The sequence below is a fragment of the Gobio gobio genome (assembly GCF_949357685.1).
Source record: "Gobio gobio genome assembly, chromosome: 1".
NCBI classification, from domain to species: Eukaryota; Metazoa; Chordata; class Actinopteri; order Cypriniformes; family Gobionidae; genus Gobio; species Gobio gobio.
This window is the reverse complement of record NC_137097.1, coordinates 22224701-22252079: the sequence shown is the minus strand read 5'-3', so window position 1 is coordinate 22252079 and position 27379 is coordinate 22224701. Positions and strand designations below refer to the sequence as shown.

At 39.2% G+C, this 27379-nt stretch overlaps 1 protein-coding gene across 1 annotated transcript; it reads right to left on the bottom strand.

Annotated features, from left to right (window-relative positions):
- Positions 1–2326: 2326 nt before the first annotated feature.
- LOC307131300 (ciliogenesis and planar polarity effector 2-like) lies at positions 2327–3085 on the bottom strand (the record flags this gene model as incomplete). Its single annotated transcript, XM_079824871.1, has 1 exon — positions 2327–3085. One exon carries the CDS (start codon positions 3083–3085, stop codon positions 2327–2329), a length of 759 nt encoding a protein of 252 aa, XP_079680997.1.
- Positions 3086–27379: the final 24294 nt, after the last annotated feature.

Here is a 27379-nt window from a genome sequence, read left to right as displayed (position 1 = left end):
TTCTGTCCCAAACAGAAATAAGTTTATTTTTCTCACCCCATTGGCAGATAATTTTGCTTGTTTTAAGACATTTTTCTTGTTTACTTGAAAATAAAATCAAAATGAAGTATGTCATTTTACTCATCTAGTAAATGCACCTTGATTTAAGAATTTTTAGATATTTGGACTGGAAACAAGAAAAAGATTCTAAATAAGAAGAGCATTTTTTGCTGTGTAAAGACAGAAGTAAAGGGATGTAGGCAAATTAGTTGAACAGTTGATGAACAGTTTATTTAATTGCATAGTAGTAAAATACTAATGTTTGCTAATTAATTCCAGTTATTTTTACCTTAAACTTTATGCAAGCAGCTGTTCTGGGTTCTCCAGAGGCCACAGCCAGTGTGATTTTGTAAAAAATAAATAATATAAAAATTTTAAACGCATGTAATATCACTTTTTTAATAGCCTAATGTTTTTACTCTGCAGTTGTGCAGTTTTAAGGGGGAGTTTAGCAATTTTAAAATGTATTTGCCGAAATTAGCAATGATATTTATATACAGGTTTATTTAAAATGGCAACATTTTATGTAAAATTCACATTAAATATCAAAATTTCTCAGTTGAATTCCTGGTGAAAGCATGAATGCTCATAGTTTAGTGGAAGATTGCTGCCATCTACTGGAAAACAAACACTTTTGCTAGTTCTCTATGAATAGTTTGTGCATGATGCACAATGATGTGTTAGATGCAATTACTCTTGCTATTTGTGTTTAGGCTGTAATGTGGCATAGGTGTAATATTTGTACAGTTTTACTATCATCAGCCTTTAACAAATAAAAAACAATAATAATATCATGAACATAATGATGGGGTAGAATGGACTGGACATCATATAAAACAACAACAACAATAAAAATAAAACATCAATGCATTACAAAAATAAAACAGTACGAGTGTTTCCACAACTTAGACTGATAATGTGTAGTGCTAAACCTTGATACAAGGGGCACCAAGAAAAATCTTGCCTAGGGCAGCAAATTGGTCAGGGCCGGCCCTGCTTTGGACAACATATACAACATATATACCTCAAAATGTTGTTCTTAAGAAGGAATTTGCTGAAAATATTTGTAGCCATCATATAATTAAAAAACTGAATCTACAAGAAAATGTGTGTGTGTGTGTGTGTGTGTGTGTGTGTGTGTGTGTGTGTGTGTGTGTGTGTGTGTGTGTGTGTGTGTGTGTGTGTACAAACATAATAAACAATGTTTTATTAAAATGTAACCAAATAGCTTTAAAAATATACTACATATTACAACGTAAACATGGTTTATTAGGACATTTCCTGTGTCCCATTAACCAAATAGCTTTAAGGGGTTTGTCTGTGTGTGTGTGTGTGTGTGTGTGTGTGTGTGTGTGTGTGTGTGTGTGTGTGTGTGTGTGTGTGTGTGTGTGTGTGTGTGTGTGTGTGTGTGTGTGTGTGTGTGTGTGTGTGTGTGTGTGGCCACCAACTGGCAGCAGGAAGTGTGTCACTTTCAAAAAATTTCACCCGGATTACTTCAAACTTCATCAGTATAATGACAAAACGTGGCAGATACAGACATATGAATGGATTCCTGATATTTTAAATACTGTTGCCTTGGCAATGTGTCAAAGTTTAATAATCTTTTTGGCTCTCTGTGTGCCCTCCCCTCTATCAACAAAAGATGGCAGTGTTGTGTTATTTTTGAAACTCTCTATCTCTGTTTCTCTCTCTCTCTCTCTCTCTCTCTCTCTCTCTCTCTCTCTCTCTCTCTCTCTCTGTGTACTTATGCGATTTATGAGGACACAAATTTGTATTTTAATTTGGGTATTACACTGGTATTACAACATAATCATGGTTTAATTGTCCCGTCGATTTTTGGCAATATAGGGTGTGGCCTGTGTCCCACCCACCACCTTACAGGACACACCCTAGTCCTAACTCAAGGTGCTGACTTGGGGTGAACAGTCCTCTCTTCCGAAATAGCCAGCAAGTCCCGCCCAGAGTGCTGCACCAGAGCTAGGAGCCAATACGACAAAAAGGCCAATTCACCACAGATTTCGTATTTTAAAATAATTATATCTGGGTATTAGTTTTGCTTTGTCATTTGAACGTGTATTTGACATTGTTTCATTACAAATGTAACTATATTTCAGATATTAGCTTCTTTAAAAAAATAATAATAATTGTCCCGTCGACTTTTGGCAATATAGGGTGTGGCCTGTGTCCCACCCACCACCTTACAAGACACACCCTAGTCCTAACTCAAGGTGCTGACTTGGGGTGAACAGCCCCAACAGATGTGAAATTGATCTACAATACACACAAGCTATACAATGATCTCTGAGCCCGTTTCTCTGAGAGCAGCCTGTGGGGAGATGGAGACAGATGAAGCAGCCTTACAGTCCTGGTGCCACAGATGTTCTGCAAGGGCATTTAGGAGAGGCGCTACTTCACCGAGCCCCGCACTCACATCAGCTCCCACTCGGAAGACCGGAAGACCACACACCTCTTGAAAATGTGTTATGTCACTCTCTGTCACGTCTGTGTGCATAAATAAGTCAAATTTGGTGCCAACCACCAATTTAACCACTGGATCTGAAGATTCTGTGATCTGTGATATCTGATTTGAAAGATCATCAAAGGAGCCACGATCAGTGAAGGAGAACAGGAAAAGGATGGCATCCACCTGTTCCTTACATGACGGTAGCATGTGGTCAAATCTTCGCATGGCACTTTCTCCACAGTCCCAAAGCTCAAAGCGGAAAAACAGCACACGGCCACTGTCCTTTAGTCTCGCAGGCCAGAAGACCACTGTTGTCTCTATGCCTGTGTTCTCATAATGCATTTTGGGGAGATCGAGGCCAGCGAGACGGGCAGCAAGAGCACTCTTCCCGACTCCAGTCTTACCCGAGATAAGAACCTTGTAGCGAACAATGTCCACATTCATATGAGGAGGCATCATCGGCGCCTCCAAGAGCCCAAACTTTCGGCGTGTCTTCTTGTGCAGTATTTTGCTGAAAAACTCTCTGCTGTCTGCACAGCGGTGCCAATCCGACACCAATATGGATCCAAGTGGGATAGCCATTTTAATTGAGCTAAATTAGGTAAATGAAGAGACTTGCGCTTTATATTATGATATCAAGTAACTTATTCTGGGCGAACGCTGCTGCTGCTGATTGTGTGAAAGTCTTCGCTGCTGCTGCTGACTTTTATACTGGCGCAGCTCGGAATGTTCGCCGGAATGTTCGCTGGAATGCAGCTCGGAATGCAGCACTGTGACATCATGAGCCCTGTGATGTCACGCCGCGCAGTGGAGCCTCGATCGCTGCTTTCACAGATGATCAACTTTACAGCTTCATACAACATATCGTTTTGTTCATTTCACGGCTGTTGTGTGTCAATTTAAAGTATCGTGTGTGTGATATGCTTTATTATATTTCGCTGTTATAATGTGCATTAGTTTATTATGGCCATTGAAAGGAGATTATCGTGTCTTTAGACATGCAGTGCTGTATACATTAGCTTATTTATGATTAGTTGCTTATGTTGATGTCCTTTATGTATATTTAATTTGTATTTCTGTGTTTGTTTGTCAAATCGCTTGTTTTGAGGTATTCTGAAGTTGTAAATAACTCAATACTCATGCGTATGGAACAGAGTAACACATCTCGACCCTTACAAAAATTAACCATGATTTTACTACAAATAAAACAAAACAAAAAAACACATGGTTATTATAGTAACCACAAACTTTTTGCTACACTTCCATGTTTTTTAACCAGTTTAACCGTGGTATTTGTATTAAAACTGTGGTTATTCAAATGGTAATCAATACGCCCAAAAACAAACATGGTTACTATAGTAAACCCTTAGTTTATTTTCATACTGTTAAACTTAATATGACATGCCCATTTTGTTATTATTAATATTTTTAAATAGTTTGCTGGATATTCAACACGTGTTTAATGACTTTGGTAAAGTTGGTTTTATATTCACACATTGGGACTTTCGTACTCAATATCTCTCCATTGGCGCATGTGGAAAGATTTATATCAGTAAAGTATTCTTACCTGTCAGTCTACTACAAGCCATTTCTTCCTTGAAATATTTGTTTTTCAGATGTGGATAAAATCATTGTCTCCTATGGACTTGGTCTGCATTCCTGGGAACGCTTACAAAAACGTCATATCCATTTATGCCAAGGAATTACCCAAAGTGAGCGATGCGTTTGCTGCAAATGTGTGATTTTCCCCTCAATTGCACCTCCTGCACAAGTTGAAAAAATATTTGGGACTTCCACAACAGAGTAGCAATAGTAGTTATCCCCAACATGTTTGATGATGGAAAAAATGGCAGAAATAAGTGTTCTGTAATATATATATATATATATATATATATAATATATATATATATATATATATATATAATACACATATAAACTACATATAATTATCATACATGATTTCAGTCAATATTAAAATATCTCTGCATATACTAACCATATATGATTTCAGTCAATAACTTACACAAATTTGTGATGGAAACACTTTTATTTCAACACAAAGTGAAACACTCAAATTATATACTCCACATTAGTAATTTACAATTCCAAATTGATAACAAAACACACAAAAGAACAACAAAACACATTGAACACACTGTCATGGCCATCAATCATCAAAGAGACTTAAAGCGATAGTTCACCCAAAAATTACAATTAGCCCATGATTCACTCTCCCTCAAGTCATCCTATGGTGTATACGACGAATGAAATCAGAGCTATATTAAAAATGTCCTGACTCTTCCAAGCTTTTTAATGGGAATGATTCAAGATTTTGATGGCCATAAAAGTGCATCTATCCGTCATAAAAGTAATCCATCTGCAGGGGGTTAATAAAGAAGCGAAGCCATGCATTTTTAGTATAAAAAACAAAACAAAACATATTTATGACTTTACAGACTAAAATAACTAGCTTCCGGCAGACGATTGTATGCATCAACCTATGCCAAAAGAGTGACCTTTGACCCGACACATGATGTATTGACGAACGAGGATACGCAGAGGATAGAGAAAAACAAGACACTGGTCACAAATTAGAAGTCCACAACAAAAACTGCTCCCGAGGTGGTACTTTTTCAAAGTTCGGGAACTTTCGGGGGTGGGACTTGGGCGCTGAACATGCTGATTGGTTGAACTCACGCAGCATTTTATTTCAACCAGCATTTTTAAAAGTCTTTTGCGAGGATCGTTCAGCGTTCAGTAAATATCAGTCTTGCTCTTTCTGTCCGATGGCGCGCGTTCGTCTCAGCCATTGCACGGTCAATGTCCGTAATAGCTGATGATAACATACTTTGTCTTATTTTCAATCTAGCTTTACGAGCTTTCAGAATACGCTTTAGTATCAATGCTTGTCTCTTTTCCGCCGTTTTGTTAATGACCTCTTTAGTAAACCAATATATAACCAGCAAAAGCAGCACTGCTTGCATCTCCTCCACTTGTTATTGATGCAGACAGTATCGCACAAAAATGATTACTGTCCGTCGCTGACTGGGAGGAGCAGTCGCGCCGCGCGCAGTCCTACATCACCGGACTAATGTGCCTAATCTTCTCAGTACTTTAGACCGCGGTGGAAACGCAGACAGCAGCAGGTCTGGGGGAAAAAAGTTCCTGGTACAAATTGTTCCGGGTAATTTTGGTGGAAACGGGGCTATATTAATGCTTTATTCTGCATGACCTTATTCTACATCCCTTCCTTAATCCTACCCAATACCTAAGCTTAACAACCTTACTAACTAATGAGCAGTAATTAGGGGTTTATTGAGGCAAAGTCATAGTTTATAGTGAGAATTGGACCCTAAAGTGTGAACATATTTCCTATTGTACTGAACCCGTATTGAACCGTGAACCTGTAAGTGTTCCACCACCAATAACTACACAACACTGCTGTAAACCGAAATAGAATTTTGTTTTGCATAATTTATTCATTATGCCTATAACTGTAAAGCTGTTTTAAAAGAATCTATATTATATAATAAATAAATTACATTCCAATATAGTTGTGCAAAATTATATTTGTATAAAACAAATATATTTAAAAAAAAATCGAATATAATTTATTTGACACAAACATTACTAAATTTGAAAACTTGCACTTACTCCACTAAAATACCTTTTGATATTCATGCATATTAATTTTGGGATGTTACTTCTAATAAAGACACACCATGAAAGTGCACTTAATCAATTCTTGTAATAACGTTTTAATAATTTTACAACATTGATAAAATTCAAAAAGACTTTATTTCATATGAAGACAAAGCACAAAACTTAAATAAAAAAAAATGTTACATTAAAGATATATATTTATATATCATTTGAAATTTGTATATTCAAAATCAAGACAAAAAAAAACGTTGACAATTTTTCAATCCAACCATACTAAACACAATACTGTACAAAATTGCTTATTTCTACGTGTACAATAAACACATTTTGAAAAATATCTGTGAATAAAGTGTGTTGTACACACAATATGCTGTCAGGACTTGGGTTTGATCATTGCTCTTCCTGCTTTTTCTCTCATTTATGTTTCCCTGTATTATTCCACCGCACCACAGCTGTGCTCTTTTCTTAATCAGCACAACTGCACCGCTCTCTCACCTGATGGTTTTCATATCCACATCCCCTTAAGCGACTCCAATATGCAAGCATAAGCTTATCTCTTCTCAAATCTGAAGGCACTTCTCCTAACTCAACCTGTATTGCTTTAATTGGTGTTGATCTCATTACACCCGCACATATTCTCAATGCTTTATTACTAACTCTATCCAGCTTCAATAAATGTGTTTTAGCTGCTGCTCCATATACATAACATCCATAATCTATTGTTGACCTCATTAATGCCCTGTAAATATACTGCACCGCTCTCTCACCTGTCTCTCCATTTAAGTTTCCCACACTTGATTTCTGCGGCAGCTGCGCTGCATTATAATCAGGGCTCTTGCACACCTCTCTCACCTGTTTCTCCTCTCATTTAATTTCTCACACTATTTAGCTTCCTTCCTTCTCTGCCCGACTGTTTTTCTGTCATGATCTAGCCTTTCAATGTGAATCTATTTCTGCCTTGCCAAATTTTGATCCTGTTTGGTTTTTCCTAGTCTGATCCAGCCCTGCAGCTCAGTTTTCCCATCTCCTTTTGGATTTTGCCTTTTGTTATTGACTCTGTGCCTGGATTATTCTCTGCCCTGCACCTTGGACTGTGTCATTTTGCTGGTCTTGAACCTGCCTGCCTCTTGACCTCTCTTCCGGCTTGCCCTCTTACATTATTGCCTCACTGGACTGTCTACCTGTTGATGACTTTGGCCTGTCCTTGGATTACGTCATCAGCTATTTCCCCTGGCTTGGCAGCTCGGCTGTCCAATGAAATAGTGTTTCTGTTGCAGTGGCAAAATACAGGGAAACATAAATGAGAGAAAAAGCAGGAAGAGCAATGATCAAACCCGAGTCCTGACAAATGCAGTGTAATTTGGTGACATTTACAATAACAAAATCAAACATTCTAGGCTATTTTTCATGCTAAACAATGTCTAGCAGAATAGTCACCATTGACAATAACCAACTTAAAGGGGTGATGAATTGAGAAATCAAGTTTCCCTTGAGCTTTTGATATATAAAAGGTCATGGATATATAAGAATATCCTGTAAGTTCCAGAGCTGAAAACTTCCTTGTTAGTCAAAGAAAAGCTTTTATTGACACCAGACCCAGAAAATGACCAATCTCAGAATGTGCACGGCTATGACGTCTGAGTGTGGTGAAGCACCGCCTCAACAGAAGAAGAACAACGTCTGATTCTGTAGCCCCGCCCACCGACTCGTGCCACTAACATGACTGCTAAGAGCAGCATAGAGCTAGACAGCATCGAATTTATAAGCAATAAACATACCACATAAGCTTTTTGGATTCTGTTTTTTAAGCATTCGAATTCCAATATTATGAATGCATGGATTAACTTTATTTTTAATGAATATCCAGCTCACGTGGAGAAGACACTGCGTTTGTTCCTTCATTTCTGATCACGTATTCGTTTGTAAACGAGACTGGATTTGCAGACAGGATGAGATTACATGAACGAATGAAGCTACACACTAATGTGAGTAAAACATTTTTTTTATATGCGTTAGTATTGCATTGCTACAGATAGTACTGATTATGTGTACATCTCTGACTGAAGCACGCTGTCACAGACTGGAGAATACTTTATTTGTGGTGTTTTTGGTACATTACTGTCTTGATGTGCGTTGTTTACTCTCTTGACTCGATGTTTGGCGCAATTCTGGTTACCGTTTGCCACACGCTGTCACTGACAGAGGGAGCAGAAGCTCATTATGCAAATCTTATCCAATCCTAGCTGTGGGCGTTTACTTCCATGTGTTCAGTGCGGCACACCCTTCAAAACTGAGCGTGTCTTGAGAGAGCCTCAAAACCAGGTCAGAAAATAGCCTATTACTTATTCATTATGATGTTTTTAAATGTAAAAACCACGCAAACGTCATAAGTTGACCTCACATGACAGTATTAAACATTTAAAAAGCCAGTTCATGACCCCTCTAGCCCTCAAACCGTATTCACTTTATAGCCCTTAATCCTGTAATTGTGGACAAATGTGGGCACAGAGGACTCCGGTGTGATCCTATTTTTTATTTATTATAAATGTTATATCACTGTCTTCGATAAAGTTTTGTCTATCCATTTATGGTGTTTTTTTTATTTTGGGGGTATTTTTGAATTTATTTACTTCAAAAAGTACCCTATTTTCTATGTAAATTATGCTTATTTTTATGTTTAATTTTTTTATTTTTTTAACTACATTAAAATATCATTCCAATATGTTCTTAGAGCTAAAACCTAAAGATGAAGTGACTTTGCTGTCACCTGGTGTCTTATTTTGGTATAAAATTAACAAAAAAACAATAATATCAATAGCCACTAGATGGCAATAGTACTTAATGGCTGCATATATAGGCTGAACTCTATGAACCACTGTATAAAATGAGTTTGACCTCTTAAGTTTTTGACTATCACAAGTTAAAATTGTAATTTAAAAATATATATATCTGTGTTAGGTGAGACTATACAAAGATGCCAAAATATGGTTAGATAAATATGACCATGCTATAAGGAAAAGACAAAGTAGTAGATCATTTATAATTTATTTCAAACACAAAACATCAAATTTAAATAACTAATTAGTACCAAACAGGTAAGAACAAACATAAAATAACTAAATAAGTGACAAGAACAAACAATAATTGTTATTTACACTATTTACATATTTACATGCACTTGTGGCAGCAGGTAATTGTCACGGAATGTTCTTTGCAGATATATTGTCTGCATTTTTCACATACAGTGCTGGTTTTTTTTCTGTTGGAAGTGCAGACATGGCACCTTTTTCTTTTTGTTGTGGGAGTTGCTGTGGATGTGCTAGGGATGCTTTCTGAGGAGGGTTGTCCTCTGATCTGATTCAGCATCCTCAAAGATGCCGCTCCATGGGGAACGCTCCTCCGTCTCTCGATTTGTGGGGACACCAGAGCCTTGCCAAGCTCTTCTAAAAAGATCCGCCTTCTCCAGGACTTTCCTGCATTCCAGCCAGGATTTATTTCGGACCACAGGACGAAGGCGTTGAGAGCTGACACATCGAGCATGCTGGAAAAACAACCATTGGCCAACGGTTTGATTTTCGCTTACAAGTGTAAGCAGCCACCATCTTGAATAATACACACAGAAAAAGAATAAAAATCAAACATTATACTGACAAAAGTACATTTACATTTATTCACTTAGCAATTCATACATTTGTTACAAATTATAAACCACAAGCAATTTTTTATAGGAAAATTTGTAAAAAATGCAACAAAAAATAAATAAATAGTAAAATACCTGGTCAAGGCTGTCCACTCCACCCTTGGTCTTGTTATAATCCAGGATTACATCTGGCTTCCTCTCGTCACCTGTGCTGACCGTGGCTCCCTTGTGAACTGTGCTCATCAAGAGCACATTTCTGGATTTTTTGGGACAGTAAGACACAAGTGTGTGTGTATTGGTGAAGGCAAATACTGAAGAGAATTTCTCTCTGCCCCTCGTCTTTACCAGCGCAGGTGGGAGCTCAGGTTTGTTTTTTCTCACAGTTCCCAGCATGCCCAGTTTCCTCTTCAGGAGCTCCTGGCCAAGGGCATACGACGTGAAATAATCATCACAGGTGATGGTGTGCCCTTGGAGACCCACGGACATGTCGAGGACAACGCGCATTGCCAGGTTCTTCTCTCGTTGCCCATCAGCTGGCTTGCCAGTATATATTTGCATATTATATGCATAACTGGTCTTAGCATCACAAGCTGCCCAGATTTTGACGCCATACCTGGCTGGCTTGCTTGGCATATATTGCTTAAAGTTACAGCGTCCTCTAAACGGTACCAGACATTCGTCGACTGTAACTGCTTGGCCAGGGTTGTACATTTTCGGTAGAATTTCAACCCATTTGTCCCATATTTCTCGAATTGCTGCCAGTTTATCATCTCTCCATCGGTAAGGTCTTGTTTCTCGGTCGTCGAATCTAATGACCCTTGTCATCACTTCAAAGGCTCTCAGAGACATTGTAGCACAAAAAATGGCTCTCCCCGTTTCTGCGTTCCACAGGCTCATTGTGGCCTCATTGTGGGAACGGTAGACACCGGCCAGCAATAGAAGGCCAATATAAGCCTGTAAGTCCACCCAATCCACCACATTCCATGACTCTCCAAAGACTCTTTTTCCCTCTAAATTTGTCATGTCTATCAGTGTCTTTTGAATTTGCTCAGGAAAAAAAAGCTCAAAAGCTGACCTTACGTCCTCAACACGTGAACAGGCATATCTCGTTGGCCCAGGAGTCATCTTCATGATGTTCTCTGCAGCTGCTCTCCCTGGTGTCTGGTCAGGTGCAGTAGCAGTCCAGACAATTTCTCCATTTTTGGATGCATACGTTGCTACACCAGGATCCTCTGCCTCGGAGTCTTCATCTGTGTCGACATAATCTGGGTCAAACTCAGTCTGACTGTCCGTTTGAGATCCTTGATCCTCTGCTGACTCCAAACCACAGTTTGTCTGGTCTCCTTCCTCCCCACTGGATTCCAGGAGAATATCCAGGGTTTCTGCTGCACTAAACCTCCTTCTCATTGTGCTGCTTGCAGTGAACTGAGAAAATAACTGCCACTGCAGGTTTAGGTAGCATATGCTACATAAACGTTTTGTTTGGAAGTATCAACAAACCTTGCAGTAGCAGTTTGATCTGACTCTGAAGGTGTCAGGTACCAGGTGGTTGATTGGATCATACCAAAAAACATGGTCAGACATTGGCTCATTCAATTCAGTTTATATTTAAAAAAAAAAGCCTAGCTCTGTCATAGGCTCATTGAATGCATTGTTTGTGTGTGTGTGTGTGTGTGTGTGTGTGTGTGTGTGTGTGTGTGTGTGTGTGTGTGTGTGTGTGTGTGTGTGTGTGTGTGTGTGTGTGTGTGTGTGTGTGTGTGTGTGTGTGTGTGTGTGTGTGTGTGTGTGTGTGTGTGTGTGTGTGTGTGTGTGTGTGTGTGTGTGTGTGTGTGTGTGTGTGTGTGTGTGTGTATGAGTGTGTGTGTGTGTGTATGAGTGTGAGTTTTTGCCATGATGAGAATGTTGTACAGGATCAGCCCTTCATTTGTGTGTATGTTAGATATGCATTGTATTGGATCTATTAATTTATTTTTACAAAAAAACAAGAAGAATGCTCTAAATTACGGTTTTTCCCATTCCTTTCTATGGGTGCCCATTTTTGACCCAAATACAAGATTAAGGAGTTTTTTTTTTTCACCCACTTAACATTGTAGTATTGAGTCAAAAAAAATTGTGTGTGTTCAGGAGGCAAACTTAAGAAAAGTAGCCAAGTCTTGTACCGCTCAGATCAAGGGAATTATTTTTTAAAAATAAATCAAAATTATTTTGCCCACATTTGTCCAGAATACTCTTTCTGTTCCCGTCGCCTAAGAATAGAATAGCAAAAAACTGATGTGACTAGCCCAACCAAACACCGTGGTAAAAAAAAAACGAGGTATGTATAATATATATATTATATATCTTGTATGTTATACCTTTTGTACCCTTCTGTCATTGTATTTATCGTTTTTATTGTTAACAAACAAACCACATCCATCCCCCACACTTTTGAAAAGCTTGCTACGCCTCTGGATATATCGGCAACCTATTGTTATCGGCCGATAAATGATTATTTTTGATGTTATCGTTATCGGTTCAATAAGAAAATTTGACCGATATAGTCAAGCCGATAGATAATGTATTATTACCTTCAGCTGAGACAGACACGCTGTCCACCATGATGGGTTCGAATTGCTCTAAATATGATTGGAATCACTTCGAAAAGGAAAATACAGTTATGTGCAACATGTGCAGCGCAAGTCTAACATATTATCTACACAAAATGATAATGAGAATACGGCTGTAAAAGAGCGTTGTGTTTCAGCACGTTTGTTGAGGGAAGAGCGCGCCCACGGAGTTACACCTTCATGACAAGCACAGTCAAGTTCGCTTGTGCATTCACAGCCTTTTGTGCCATTGTAAGTTGTAATATTATATTTATTATTCTGTGTATTTAATCTCATATAGGATGCGTTTGGTTGAGTTAACTAACGATGCAGTAAAGCACTTCATTGTACCGGTCTTTAGCTTCAGCACGCGCATTTCAAACAGAAATGCACAGTATTAATAACTAATGGGACTGTCCTGTACATAACACTGTAATGAGAATATTTTTTTTATAAACGTTGTGAATTCTCTGGGTTTAGTTGTTGTGTTTCAGTGCGCTGTTGTGGGAAGCGTCCACAACGCATTCTGACCTGGGCTGCGTTTCCCAAAAGCATCGTAAGCCTAAATTGATCGTAAAAACGATCGTACGAGTGATCTTAATATTAAGGTCTGTTTCCCAAAAGCATCGTAACTTAAGTAGCACTTGAAAATGATCGTAGATCTACGAAGCTCTAAGTGTATCGTAAGAAGACAGAGTTATGAGGTCACCCACAGGACAACCAGCAGATTACACCTTTAACTTTATTCAAGTGCATTGTGATAATACTATAAGGTTTTGATTGTACTTTATTGTACACTTTTTTATTATTATTTTTATTTTAATATTCTCATTATTATCAATGTTGATAAAAAAAAAACAGTTCTGCTGCTTAATATTTTTTGTGGAAACTGACTTTATGATCACTGGAATTTTTTATTTTTTATTTATGAGGGCAGGTAACAAACAAAAAAAATTATAAATACACATCTGAAATAAATAGTCTTTTTGAAAGGTATCTTTTCTTGTTTTTTTTTTGTTCAGCCATTTTGTCAGTGCCTCAGCCTGTAGGTAGTTGCTTTATATAGACGTGTTTTGATTGGACACATCAGATGACAATTATTAGGTGAAACGTTCAGAGGAAACGATTCCATATTAGGTTATATTTCAGCACTTCGCAAATGGACAGCGACTCTTAAGTAGCACTTAGAGCGCGTTCTCGCGCATTCATGTTAAGTACATTTTTGGGAAACGCACGTGGCATTGCTGCGAGTGATCGTAACTTCGCTCGTAGAACGCGCTCTTTAGAGCTAAGATACATCGTTATTGGGAAACCCGGCCCAGCACAGTCAAGTTTGCTTGTGTATTCGCGTCATTTTAAGCACATGTAAGTCATAATATTACGTTTTTGTAGTATAAACATCTGATTAATGTCATATAGGATGCGTTTCGTTAAGTCAATAACCCGCAGTGCTTCATTGTACCTTCCTTCATTGGAAGAGCATCCACAGGAGTTATTGGCCTTCACCAATGCGTGATTTTGTGCTAATATAAGTTGTAATATTATATTTATTTTGTATAAATATCTGATTGTTCTCATATATGATGGGTTTAGTTGTTAATTAACCTTCTAAGCGCTTCAGTTCACGGTTGTTCGTTCATTCTCTCCAGCTTCACCGCACGCTCTCAAATAGCAACATTATTTAATAGACTACACTAATATTAAAGATGTTTACTATTACTGTAATATTAAACATATTTTTTTCAAAAACACAGAAGCCTTATTTTTAATAACTAGCACTTTTATTGTTCACGTGTCATTTCCATCAATAATATGGTTTGATTAAAACCATTTCCTTATTGTCCGCGCGGAGGCTATTTAAAGGTCCCATGGCATGGCATTTTTCTATTATTTTATAATGTTTCCTGAGGTGTACTTATATTGTTAGTATGATTTTTACATCATAAAATGTCATAATTTAGAAATAAAAGGCATTTTTTCAATACTGATGTTTGTCCTCTGGCTGAAAGCCCTGCTTCAAGAGGCGTGTCTGCTGTGAGACTTCAGTAAAAACGCCCACTGTTGTGATTGGCTGACATCTTTGCATTTTAAATGAGCGGAGGGGGCGAGCAGGCACGAGCAGGCACGAGCTGCTGCCAGAGAGACGGATGGACCGGAGTTCACTTTACATCGGTTCTGTCAGTCTCAGTTCAGTGCTGTTGTAGTTACAGCATATACTTCAGGTTATTAGTTTATTTCTAGTCGGAGGGACTGTCACTCATGTCAGAAAGTTAGTAACTTTAGTAAATTATGGATCAGCGCTGACTGGAGACGCGAACCGTTTAGAACGATTCAGTCCGATTTGGTGAACTGATTCGGTTCACTAAAAAGAACCGGTTCAAAAGAATGATTCGTTCGCGAACCGGACATCACGGAGACGGAGCGATTGCTAACAAAGTTATTTATAGTAACTACTGAGTTGTGAGAGCGCTGTCTGTCAGCGCGAGTTTATTGTGTTTGTATCTGAGAGTTCTGAATAAACACGAGTTCCAGTCACACCGAGTCCGTCTTCATCATTATTACCAACTTTGTAACACATGCAAAGTATCATTACAGCTGTCGAGACGAACGAGTTATGAGTAAGTGTTGATAATACCATTATTCTTAGACATGTTCCTATCATATGAAAAGCCTCAGTGACGCGCATTGAGTACACAGCGCAAACAAAGACACAACAGCAGTAATCGAATGTAATCCAGTTTATTGTGGGGATAGCTGGCTAGCCTAGCCGGATACCCTCACGCTTACCCCCCGTCTGCTTTATCTCGCGCCGCGTAAGGCGCCTCCGCTGTGGGCCAGATGCAGTACTGGGGGCCGGGGATGTTGGAGGCCGACCGGTCAGCCCGAGCTTCGGTGTGTGTGAGGTTTATCTCTAAAGCTGTGGCTCTCTATGTTGAGCAGAAACGACTGTATGCACATTTTAGAACAGATAGACGCGACGAGGACGTACAAAAACACTGACTCACAAGATCGAAAACACCGTTCTGTCGAGAGAGAGAGAGCTGCGTGTGCACGAATAATAAATAATTAGCTACACATAAGAAATCAATGATCACAGATCAGAAGGAACTGAAAAAAGACTTCTGTTTTCATTTGTACATCCAAACACTGAGAAACTGCCAGCATTCACTCGTTCACAAGTAATGATCTCTCGAGCGTTTGCTTGGGCGTGCCAGATTCTCTGGGTGGAGGAAAGGGAGGAAACCGTTCCTGCTTGGACGTCAAACCAGGAGACTTCAGGATTGGCTCGTCTGGCCTGTCATTTTCTCAAAGGCAGAGAAAGACAGCCAGAACTCGGTTTTACACCGATCAACATTTCTATCCACTTGGGGACAATATTCAGGCTAGGGGAACTCATATTAATGTTGAAAAACCTCATAAAATGAAAATGTCATGCCATGGGACCTTTAATGCACGGCACTTGCATTCTGATTCTTTATTATGCAGCCTCAGTAATGCTGTTCAATAACTTGTTTGCATTATTTAGGTATATTATTTTTATTTTTTTAGGCAATAGAATTTTTGGTAACATTTTACTAATAAGATTGCATTTGCATTAAAGGGATAGTTCACCCAAAAACGAAAATGTGATGTTTTTCTGCTTACCCCTAAGGCATCCAAGATGTCTTCGTTTCTTCAGTAGAACACAAATGAAGATTTTTAACTCCAACCGTTGCTGTGTGTCACTCATATAATGCTTGTCAATGGGGTCTAATTCTATTAGAGTAAAAAAAACATGGACAGACAACTTCAAATGAAACCCAGCGGCTCGAAACGATCGGTTTCTGAGAGAAACCCAACGGTATTTATGCAAATATATCACCTCATATCAGACAAACGCTTCAGCTCTGCAGACTGCCATCACTTCCCGTGAGTGAGGTCAAAATTCCGTCCGGGTCATAGATATATATACATAGATTCCTCATTAGTGCCTGCGTGGATCATGGCGTGGATCACTCGAATGAGGAATCTACGTATACAATGGCTTGCTGAAAACAGAGCTGTTTTTGACCAGGTAAAATTAGTGTTTTCTTACAATGCTAATGAGAATTTTTAATTAAAGTATACTACAAACTTTTCATTTAGACACTAAAGAATCATATTAACTTGTAAAAAAAAATGCATTATATGACCCCTTTAAGGGTCAAGATCAAATTCTCTGCATCTCCTGTGCTGCATCAAGCCATCCCATAATATCCGTCATCACTTAAATTAATGCACGGCTCAGATTAACTGTACAATATGTGTGTAAACCTCCAATAAAATTATAAAGTAATTATTCCATCACAAATAAATCGCTCAATCAAGTGGCTGTGTCTATAGTATTATACACAACATTATGATATTACATACATTCTCATATACATATACAATATAAAATTTGTATATTTTATTATTTAAAATTATTATTATTGCCCCTGGTTCAGTAATGAACTCTAGTAATAAAGTAGCAGTGGCTGGGACAGATTTTAGATTCATGTTAATCCTGTTTACATTAAATAAACTGCTCGCGAGCAGGTTTAAGCTTACAGACCTGTTGCTATGACAGCAAGTCCAGGATGAGCTTCGAAGAACCAAACAATCCAAGATCATGCCAAATCGTCAACAATCAAATCCGGCTAACTGAGTTAGCGACGAAGAACGGACCCCAGATTTGCGATTACACACATTTCCCTCAGCAAATCCTACACTTCAAAATAAAAGCCCCATTAGACAACTTGGATAGCTATTGTTGGAGCTATTTTCTTGTTTTGTAATTAAGTTAATAATTAAATTACTTTATTTTTGTTTTACTTTAACTAATTTGCATGATTATTTTATGGATGTAGATACAGAACGTTAATGTTACTATTTTCATTAATTTGAGCTATTTTTGTGGGGACTTTTATTTTGATAGTACTGACTGAGCACCTGTTTGTATGTATATATTGGTGATTACACTTAGGACGAGCAGGCACTGGGAAAGGTTGTTGGTTTTTACCAGGGAAAGAAAGGCTGCAGACACCATTTGTTTGTATGCTTGCTCAAATGGAAATAAACCGCATAAACGATATGGTTGCCTGGATATTGGTTTTATTGTATCCTGCGTAAGATACTATCTTTAAGTGCCTCAGTGGCCGTTTGATTATTTGTTTGATTTAAGTTAAGGACAAATCGCCACAACACAAAGTAAAAACCCCACCTTAATCTGGACATTCATGTCAATGGACTTCGTGGAAAGAGGATTGAGGAGTATGTTGTTGAAAAACACGTCGTTGTCTGGAAAGCAGTGGTCTACGGACATCACAGGAAGCCATTCAACAGTCGGTATGTGAAAAATGTTTACTTTGAAGCTGTATTGGAAGACGGCTTAGCTATTGGAGCATTTGGATTCATTTTTGGAGGTTGAATATTGGAAGTCTTAAAGAGTTTGAGGGACTTTGGAGGATATAGCGGTTGCGCAAATACCTCCACAGGGACCTTCACGTCATTCATTCATAGGAAAGCTATGTCATTGAAGCGACTTAATGCAAAAAATGATGTTTTCTCGCTCTATGGCAAACAAATTGTGTGAAAATTGAACAAAAAACAAAAAAAAAGGAAAAGAGGGAAAAACAATGTCGCAACAATCTTGCACATCAAAAGCCAAGAGTGACGTTGTGTCCACGCACTCGGTAAAAAGAAGTTTCAAGTTCACAGAAAAAGGATTGGCATTTTTTGCAAAAACGTGTCAAGAAAAGAGGTCTTTGAAATGCAAGCAGGCTAAGAGGTACATGGAACAAATTGGTGCCTTGATGGAGTCCACTGACAATGTGAGCTCGGTGCAATCTCAGTTGGGAAAATGTATTAAGTGTTATGAGGAAGCTAATGACACGCATGAATCCTTCTTGAATTTGAATATGCCCGAGAGTGAAGTTCAAAGACAAAATAATTATTTTCATGCAAAAATGACCATGTTCCGTGATTTCACTGAGGAAGTAAAGAGCTGGTTGTCTAAGGCTGCTCACCCATATGTACAATCCGTTGATACTGAGGCCAACCATCCTGATAACCAAAGTGTAACTTCTGATGGGATTAGACCTGAAGACAGTGCATCTAACATCTCATTGGTAAAGGAGAATAATTCCAGATTACACTCTCAAATATCAAGAGTATCCTCAACTTCATCTACAAGGATAAAAGCAGAAGCTGATAAAGCAGCACTTATGGAACGCATGACTGCATTAAAAAGAAAACATTTGTTAGAAGCCAAAGAAGAGGAATTAAGGAAGGAAAAGGAAAAATTGGCTCTGGAAACTGACCTGGCGGCCGCCAATGCTAAGCTCCGTGTGCTGGAAATTAATTCAAAATGTGGCTCTAAAGGATCTGACGGAATGAATTCCTATTTTGAAAGGAACAAGCAAAGTACAGGCCGCCTGAATCCGCATGCTGACCATTTTACTCCAGAACAAGTTGACATAAAGAATACTCACAGTGAATCTCATTCTGAGTCACAGGCTCAGATTGTCAGGTCTAAAAAGGTGGAAATGAAACAATCAGACACCAGACTTGCAACAGGTGATATACAAACACAAAGGACACAAACGGTTCATGATGCTCAGCAAATAGGACATCTATCCTATCTTAACTCAGCCTGCAATGATAAATCTCAGAAGGATATTGTGAGCATTATGCAACGACAGAATGATATTACCACACTGTTGGTTCAGCAAAATTTAGCCTCTGCTCTGCCAATGAGAAATATTCCTGTGTTTGATGGTGATCCTCTTCAGTTTCTAACCTTTATTAGAGCTTTTGAAAACTGTGTAGAAGAAAAGACGGATAATACAAAGGATTGCTTGAACTTTTTGGAACAGTACACCAGGGGTCAGCCAAGAGACCTGGTGAAAAGTTGTCAGCACTTGCCTCCTCAGCAGGGATACCAAAGAGCTAAATCCCTTCTTGCAGAACATTTTGGCAATGAGCACAAAGTTGCCTCGGCTTATATGGACAAGATTCTCACATGGCCTCTCATTAAGCCAGAGGACGTGAACGCACTGCAATCATTTTCTCTGTTTCTTAGAGGTTGTTCCAATTTAACACAACAAGTCATGTATATGAAGGAGTTGGATATGCCATCCAACCTCAGAAACCTGGTGATGAAATTGCCTTATAAACTAAGAGAAAAGTGGAGAAACGTTGCATGCGATCTGCAGGAGCAAAGTGGAAACAGGGCTGTATTTACTGACCTTGTGACCTTTGTTGAAAGACAAGTAAGAATTATCTCTGACCCTTTGTTTGGTAATATACAGGATTGTCAACCTACCAGCTATACTAAAACCTCCAACGCTGGCCATGCAAAGCAGAGAAGAACTGGAAGCACTTTTGCAACCAGTGTCAGTTCAGTAAAGGAAGGAGATAACGTCTACATTGATGATAAGATCAAGTCCTCGTTTGCCCAAAGTAATCTTAAATGTCTCCTCTGCCAACAGAACAATCACGCTCTGGATAAATGCTCACGGTTTAAGTTAAAGATGCACCGTGACAAGATAAATTTCATAAAGGAAAATGGAATTTGTTTTGGTTGCTTAAAGATTGGTCACATGAGCAAAGACTGTAAGAGTCGTTTGGTTTGTAGTGTGTGTCACCAGAAGCACCCATCAGTCCTTCACATTGAGGCAAGGGGTACCTCAGTCAAAGAAGCACAGGAATCTGTGAGCCTTCCACTAAAAGTGTCAACTGGACAACAGACATGTGGTCATATAGGGGCTGGTGAAGAGGATGATGCTGTCTTCTCAATTGTTGCAGTTCAGGTTAAAAGCCACATGAGTAATACAGTTGTGCAGACCTACGCATTTCTGGATCCTGGGAGTTCAGGTACTTTCTGTACTGTTGATTTGGCAAGGAGACTAGGCCTAAGAGGAAAGCCAACAAACATTTTATTAAGGACAATGGGTCAGAAGAAGATTGTGAGTACTAATGTTTTGACTGGCTTGGAAGTGTCTGGCATGGATACTAATGATTTTATCAAGTTGCCTAAGGTTTTAACTCAAAAGAGTATGCCAGTGTCAAAGTTGAACATTCCACGACAAGAGGATGTGGCTAAATGGTCTTACCTGGGGAACATAAAGCTTCATGATGTGGATTCAAATGTTGATTTGCTCATTGGAACTGATGCAGCAAAAGTGATGGAACCCTGGGAGGTGATCAACAGTCAAGGTGAAGGACCATATGCAGTTCGAACAAGAGTTGGCTGGATAATTAATGGACCACTTCGAGGTGGAAGTGGCAATGGAGTAAAGACTGGCTGCTCTGTTGTTACAACCAATCGTATTTCGGTGGAATACCTGGAGGAAATGCTCATTAAACAATACAACCATGACTTTAATGAAAAAACATCAGAGGAAGGATTGGAGATGTCAAGAGAGGACGTTAAATTCATGAAGATTGTGAGCAGTACAGCAGAACTGAAAAACGGACATTATTGCATTGACTTACCTTTTAGAGAAAAAGATCCTGTCTTACCAAATAATCGCTGTGTTGCTGAACAGCGCCTCCAAGGTTTGAAGAGGAAGTTTGAGAGGAACGATAAGTTTAAAGAGGAGTACACCGCATTTCTTGGTGATATGGTGGTTCAGGGCTATGCTGAAGTAGTACCCGTTGACCAACTGGAACAAGTGGATGGAAAAGTCTGGTATATTCCCCATCATGGAGTACATCACCCTAGTAAAGGAAAGTTGAGGGTTGTGTTTGACTGTGGAGCCACATATGAAGGAACATCACTAAACTGCCAGCTCTTGCAGGGCCCAGATCTCACCAACTCTCTTATCGGAGTTCTCATTCGGTTCAGGAAAGAACATGTTGCTGTCATGTCCGACATCCATGCCATGTTTTATCAAGTACAGGTGCCTGATAAACACGTGAACTTTCTTCGCTTTCTTTGGTGGCCTAATGGCAATATTGAGCAAGAACCAGTAGAACATCGAATGAAGGTGCACTTGTTTGGAGCTGTATCGTCCCCAAGTTGTGCAAATTATGCTTTGAGAAGAACTGCAGAGGACCATGCGTCGGATTTTCCAGATGAGGTGATCAGTACAGTTCTTCATAACTTTTATGTGGACGATTGCCTGAAGTCCATAGCTTCGGAAAAAGATGCAATTCAAATTGCAAAGGATTTGACTGTGCTCTGTGACAAAGGTGGATTTAGTCTTAGAAAATGGGTGACTACTAGCCGTTCTGTGTTGACGTCGATCCCAAGTGACATCAGAGCAACAGAAACAAAAGAGCTGGATCTAGATACGGACCAGCTTCCTATTGAGAGAGCGCTTGGTCTGCAATGGTGCGTTGAGTCTGACAAATTTGGGTTTAGGACTTCAGTACAGGAACGGCCACATACCAGGAGAGGTATTTTGTCGGTGGTCAGCTCACTGTATGATCCATTGGGTTTTTTGGGTCCTTTTATCATGTTAGCTAAGTTAACGTTACAGGAACTCTGTAGGAGAAACTTGAAGTGGGATGAACAAATACCCCCTTTCTTCTCTAAACAATGGTCTGACTGGCTAACGGATCTTCAAAAGATGATTGGATTCCAGGTTGATCGCTGCATTAAACCTTCTGATTTTGGAACATCTGTAACAGCACAAATTCATAACTTTTCGGATGCCAGTCAAGCTGGATACGGTACAGTATCTTACCTGAGATTGAAAGATGATCATAAAATACATGTTTCATTTCTGGTGGGAAAGACTGGAGTTACGCCTCTGAAGCAAGTTACCATTCCTCGTCTGGAGCTCACAGCAGCAGTTCTAGCCGTCCGAATGGATAGAATGCTTCAGAAAGAGTTACAGTGGCCGCTGGAGAGGTCAGTGTTTTGGACAGATAGCACAACTGTCCTTAAGTATATCTGCAATGAAACTAGACGTTTCCATACCTTCGTTGCAAATAGGGTTTCGGTTATTAGAGAAGCCACAGAAGTTGACCAGTGGAAATATGTGGGCTCTAAAATCAATCCTGCCGATGCAGCGTCCCGTGGTCTGAAAGCAGAGGAATTTCTCACACACCAGAAGTGGATTAAAGGTCCAGAGTTCCTCTCTTTGCCAGAGAAGGAGTGGCCAATCACTGATGTGGATTTAGCTGGGATTCCCTCTGAGGACCCAGAGGTCAAAAGAGAAGTAGCTGTGAATGCTATTGTTAAGCACTCAGAAGATCCCACAGACTATCTCATTAATTATTTCTCATCTTGGAGGAAGCTTAAAACATCTGTTGCCTGGTTTCTCCAGCTTAAAAGAGTTCTTTTGCTCCTGAGCCAAAAGAGAGAAGAGTTTAAATCTACTGCAAGTGACAGAGACGTAGGAGGCAAAGGGGTTGTTGAACAGAAACTTCAGAGCTTCAAAGCCACTCTTGGAGGGAAATCTTTAACTCCAGAAAGTTATGATGAAGCAGAAAAGGCAATACTTTGTTTTGCTCAAAACCGTAGGTTTAAGAGTGAAATTGCCACCCTGAAGAAAGGTTTGGTTAGTGTCTCTAAGGACAGTGCATTGTACAAGTTGGATCCTATATTGGAAGGCGACCTTCTCAGAGTCGGGGGTCGCTTACACAAGTCTGCATTGCCATCAGAGATTAAACATCCTGTTATCCTTTCCAAAGATTTGCATGTTTCCCAACTGATTTTACGTCACCTCCATCAACAGCAAGGACATGCGGGTAGAAACCACATGTTGAATAAGCTCAGACAGAGATATTGGATAATTAATGCCAACTCTGCTGCAAGAAGAATAATTTCAGAATGTACAACTTGTAGACGTTACAGAGGAAGACTTGGAGAGCAGAAGATGGCAGACTTACCTGAAGAGAGGGTTATGCCAGATAAGGCTCCTTTTACAGATGTGGGAGTTGATTATTTCGGGCCCATAGAAATTAAAAGAGGAAGAAGCTCTCTAAAAAGGTATGGAGTGCTTTTCACTTGTTTGACCAGTCGGGCAATACACCTGGAAGTGGCATACTCTTTGGATACGGATTCCTGCATTAATGCTTTGCGGAGATTCATTTGTAGAAGAGGTCCGGTGTTTAGCTTAAGGTCAGACAACGGCACGAATTTCATTGGAGCAAACAAAGAGTTAAAACAAAGTCTGGCCGCTTTAAATAATGCAAAGATCCAAGGTGCTTTGATGCAAGATGGGATTAAGTGGAGCTTTAATACACCTACAGCCTCACATCAAGGCGGTGTTTGGGAGCGCCTGATCCGCTCAGTAAGAAGCATACTCACTTCAGTTCTTGGGCAGCAGGTTTTGGGTGATGAAGGCCTGCAGACACTGTTTTGTGAGGTAGAGGCAATACTAAACGACAGACCCATTACAAAGGTCTCTGATGACCCTAATGACCTTGAGGCCCTCACACCAAACCATATTCTTCTGCTAAAAGGAAAGCCCATCCTTCCACCAGGACTCTTTGCACCAAGTGACTTGTATATCAGGAGAAGATGGAAGCAAGTACAGTACATTGCCGAACTTTTCTGGAAAAGATGGACGTTTGAATACTTACTTCTAATGCAGGAAAGACAAAAATGGGCTGTACCAAGAAGAAGTTTCTCTCCTGGGGATATTGTCATCATTGCTGTAGCCACGGCACCGAGAGGGTCCTGGATGATGGGTCGAGTTCTGAGTGTTAAGTCTGACTCCAAAGGATTGGTTCGCTCTGTGCTCCTCCAAACTAAGACCAGCGTCTTGGAGAGACCTATAACGAAGATCTGTCTGCTTCTGGAGGCCACAGTGTAGCATCATGGACATATATTCTTTCTTTTCTTTCTTCTCTTCTATTCTTCTTCTGTTTTGTTTCTTTTCTAGATAGACACGGGAAGAAGATCAGAAGAATTTATGTATTATAGTTAGAGCTAAGCTAGATAGTAGCTCCGTTACAGGAAAAAAGTAATTGTGGGTTTACACAGTTCACAATTAGGGGCTGGAATGTTGGAGCTATTTTCTTGTTTTGTAATTAAGTTAATAATTAAATTACTTTATTTTTGTTTTACTTTAACTAATTTGCATGATTATTTTATGGATGTAGATACAGAACGTTAATGTTACTATTTTCATTAATTTGAGCTATTTTTGTGGGGACTTTTATTTTGATAGTACTGACTGAGCACCTGTTTGTATGTATATATTGGTGATTACACTTAGGACGAGCAGGCACTGGGAAAGGTTGTTGGTTTTTACCAGGGAAAGAAAGGCTGCAGACACCATTTGTTTGTATGCTTGCTCAAATGGAAATAAACCGCATAAACGATATGGTTGCCTGGATATTGGTTTTATTGTATCCTGCGTAAGATACTATCTTTAAGTGCCTCAGTGGCCGTTTGATTATTTGTTTGATTTAAGTTAAGGACAAATCGCCACAACAGCTATATAGCAATATTTTGAAAGATAATATTTAAAGAGCTCTACAATTGAATGCTTACTAGTAACTATTTCAAATAGAGTGCTCTGTTATTGCATTTTTACTAGTAACAATTGAATTGTAGAGCTCTGTAATTAAAAATGAATGGAAGTCAATGGAGACATATGACTAGTAAAAATGTATTTGTAGAGCTCTCTAATTGGAATTACTAGTAAAAATGCAATTACGACGCGTAAAGCTGGAACAATTTAAGCTAAAACGGCTTGCCATATAAACAAGGAATGTCACTTGTTTATGAATAAGCATTTTTTAAACCCAAATATCAGAGAGCAAGATTCTACATTCCGAGGCTAACATTCTATGACATCACAGTGTGCTTGACACGATCTACACTTGGAGTGAACATCAGTGCTATTGCTTCAGTGTGAACAAGCTCATGAGAGAACTGCCAGCGAGAACGAAGGATTTCATAGAGAACAGCAATATTTGTCTAGAGAAGATGTCTCAAGCTACTTTAATGTCAAGCTTTATCTTACATTCCGCAGGTTCAGAGCTTACATTCTGAGCTGTGCCAGTATAAAAGACTTTCACACGATCAGCAGCCAAACTCTGGACATCTGCTTTCACCATGAACACTAGAGCACTGTCTCCTACTGTAGCAGCTATGGAGAACAGCTCAACAGGTGAATATAGCTCATATTCATATTTTCACACATAAGGTTTTTAAACACAGGAAAATATAGAGTCATATGAGGATCATGTTACATTGGGAAGAGGAAAACACCAAACTTGGTCAAAGTATTTAATTGACAAGCTGACAAACTACAGCTTAGTATATAGGTTTTATTTCACTATGAAAAAAGGCTGACAGTCTTTGTTTAAAACAAAACAATTTACACTCTCCAAGCACAGCATCACTTTTGGCCACTACTGTATGTGTGTATATGTTTATAATTACAAATTAAATATTGTTTGTGACCCGTGCTGGCAAAATGAGTCTGGATGTGCACTCATTTTAAGGCTAAGTGAAAAATATTGAAATATTGATCAATTTTGAGGTTTTAACAAAAATGAGTTAATTAAGCCCTCGTCTAGAGACCCCAATGCTCCAAATAGCAATTCAATAAGAGTAGATTTTTTTTTAATAGAGAATGTGAAATTAAGAAAATCAAATTTTTAAAAATGTGCTCATTTTGCCAGCACGGGTCACATTTATCTTTTAATTTAATTAGATGTTCATTCTATGAAGTTACTTTTGCTGTGGCATTCGTGTTGAATGTCAAATGTTTAATTAATTAAAGTCAATGTAGTAACTAGAAATCCTTTTATATAATTATTTTAGAAAAACAATCGAAAAGCAAGAAGAGTCGCCTTTCTAAATTCTTCAGAAACTCATGGCTGGCTATAAAAAGTCGAGGGAAAGAAGAAGTCCCTTTACAGCCACCGTCTGACACAGATCCAGCTGATCCACAGCCAGGCCCGTCCCACCTCAGGTCAGCAGCTCAACAGGATAAAACTGATCCAAAGCCGGGCCCGTCCAGCGTCAAGCCCACAAACTGTGACGCAAATCCAGCTGAAGGTGGGTCTACTGTCATTTTATTCCTGTTCTTTTGTGTCTTGGGATCTAGCCTCAGTATTTGATTTATAATATCTGGAGACAAATTCTAACTGTTCTGTTTCTGTTTTGGGGTTTTTAGAAAAGCAAACAAAAATGAGGAAGAAGGACAGCTGTACATTCTTCGGAAAAATGTGTCGGACTGTAAAAAGTGCGGCAGTGCAACTCATAAAGCGCAAGAAGAAGGCTCCACTTCATCCACAGCCCCACACGGATTCAGCCGATCCTCAGCCGGGTCCATCTGTACCTGAGCCACCGGCTTCACAGGATACGACTGATCTTCAGCTGGATCCATCCTTCTTTGAGCCACCGGCTTCACAGGATACGCCTGATCTTCAGCTGGACCCATCCTTCTTTGAGCCACCGGCTTTGCTGGATCTGACTGATCTTCTTTCAGCTCCTTTAGCATTTCCAGAATCTCCAGGTGCCGATTCAGAGCGAAGCGAAGATCCAAGAACCGTCTCTTTCCCGGGACCATCTACCTGTGAGTATTTCACCTCTTGTCTAGTTCTAGTCTAGTTTTTCTTAGTAAGCCTGTGTATTTAAACTCATGCCGTATGTCTAATCCTTCATCCGGCATTCCCAATATAATGTGTCATGCTGATGAATCCATTATTTTCCTGATTCCCTGTAAAAAGAAATATGATTGTAAAGAAACTGATTATCCTGCATATTTAGACTCCAGGTCTATGAATCTCATATATTAACATGTTTGCATTTTTGCAGTTCCATTTTCCGAACTTTATGAAGTGGAAGAGGATATTGGACAAGGATACTTTGGCACTGTGCGCAAAGGCATCCGTAAATCTGATGGCCAGCAGGTACAATCACTCTTGCTGTTTTCATCAACTGAACCGTATAGATCAGTGCTTTCATCAAGTGCACTTAATAACTTCTTTTTCTTTTACAGGTCGCCATCAAATTCGTCACTAAGCGTGAAACAGGACGGTATTCAGACCGCTATATCGATGTTGTAAGTT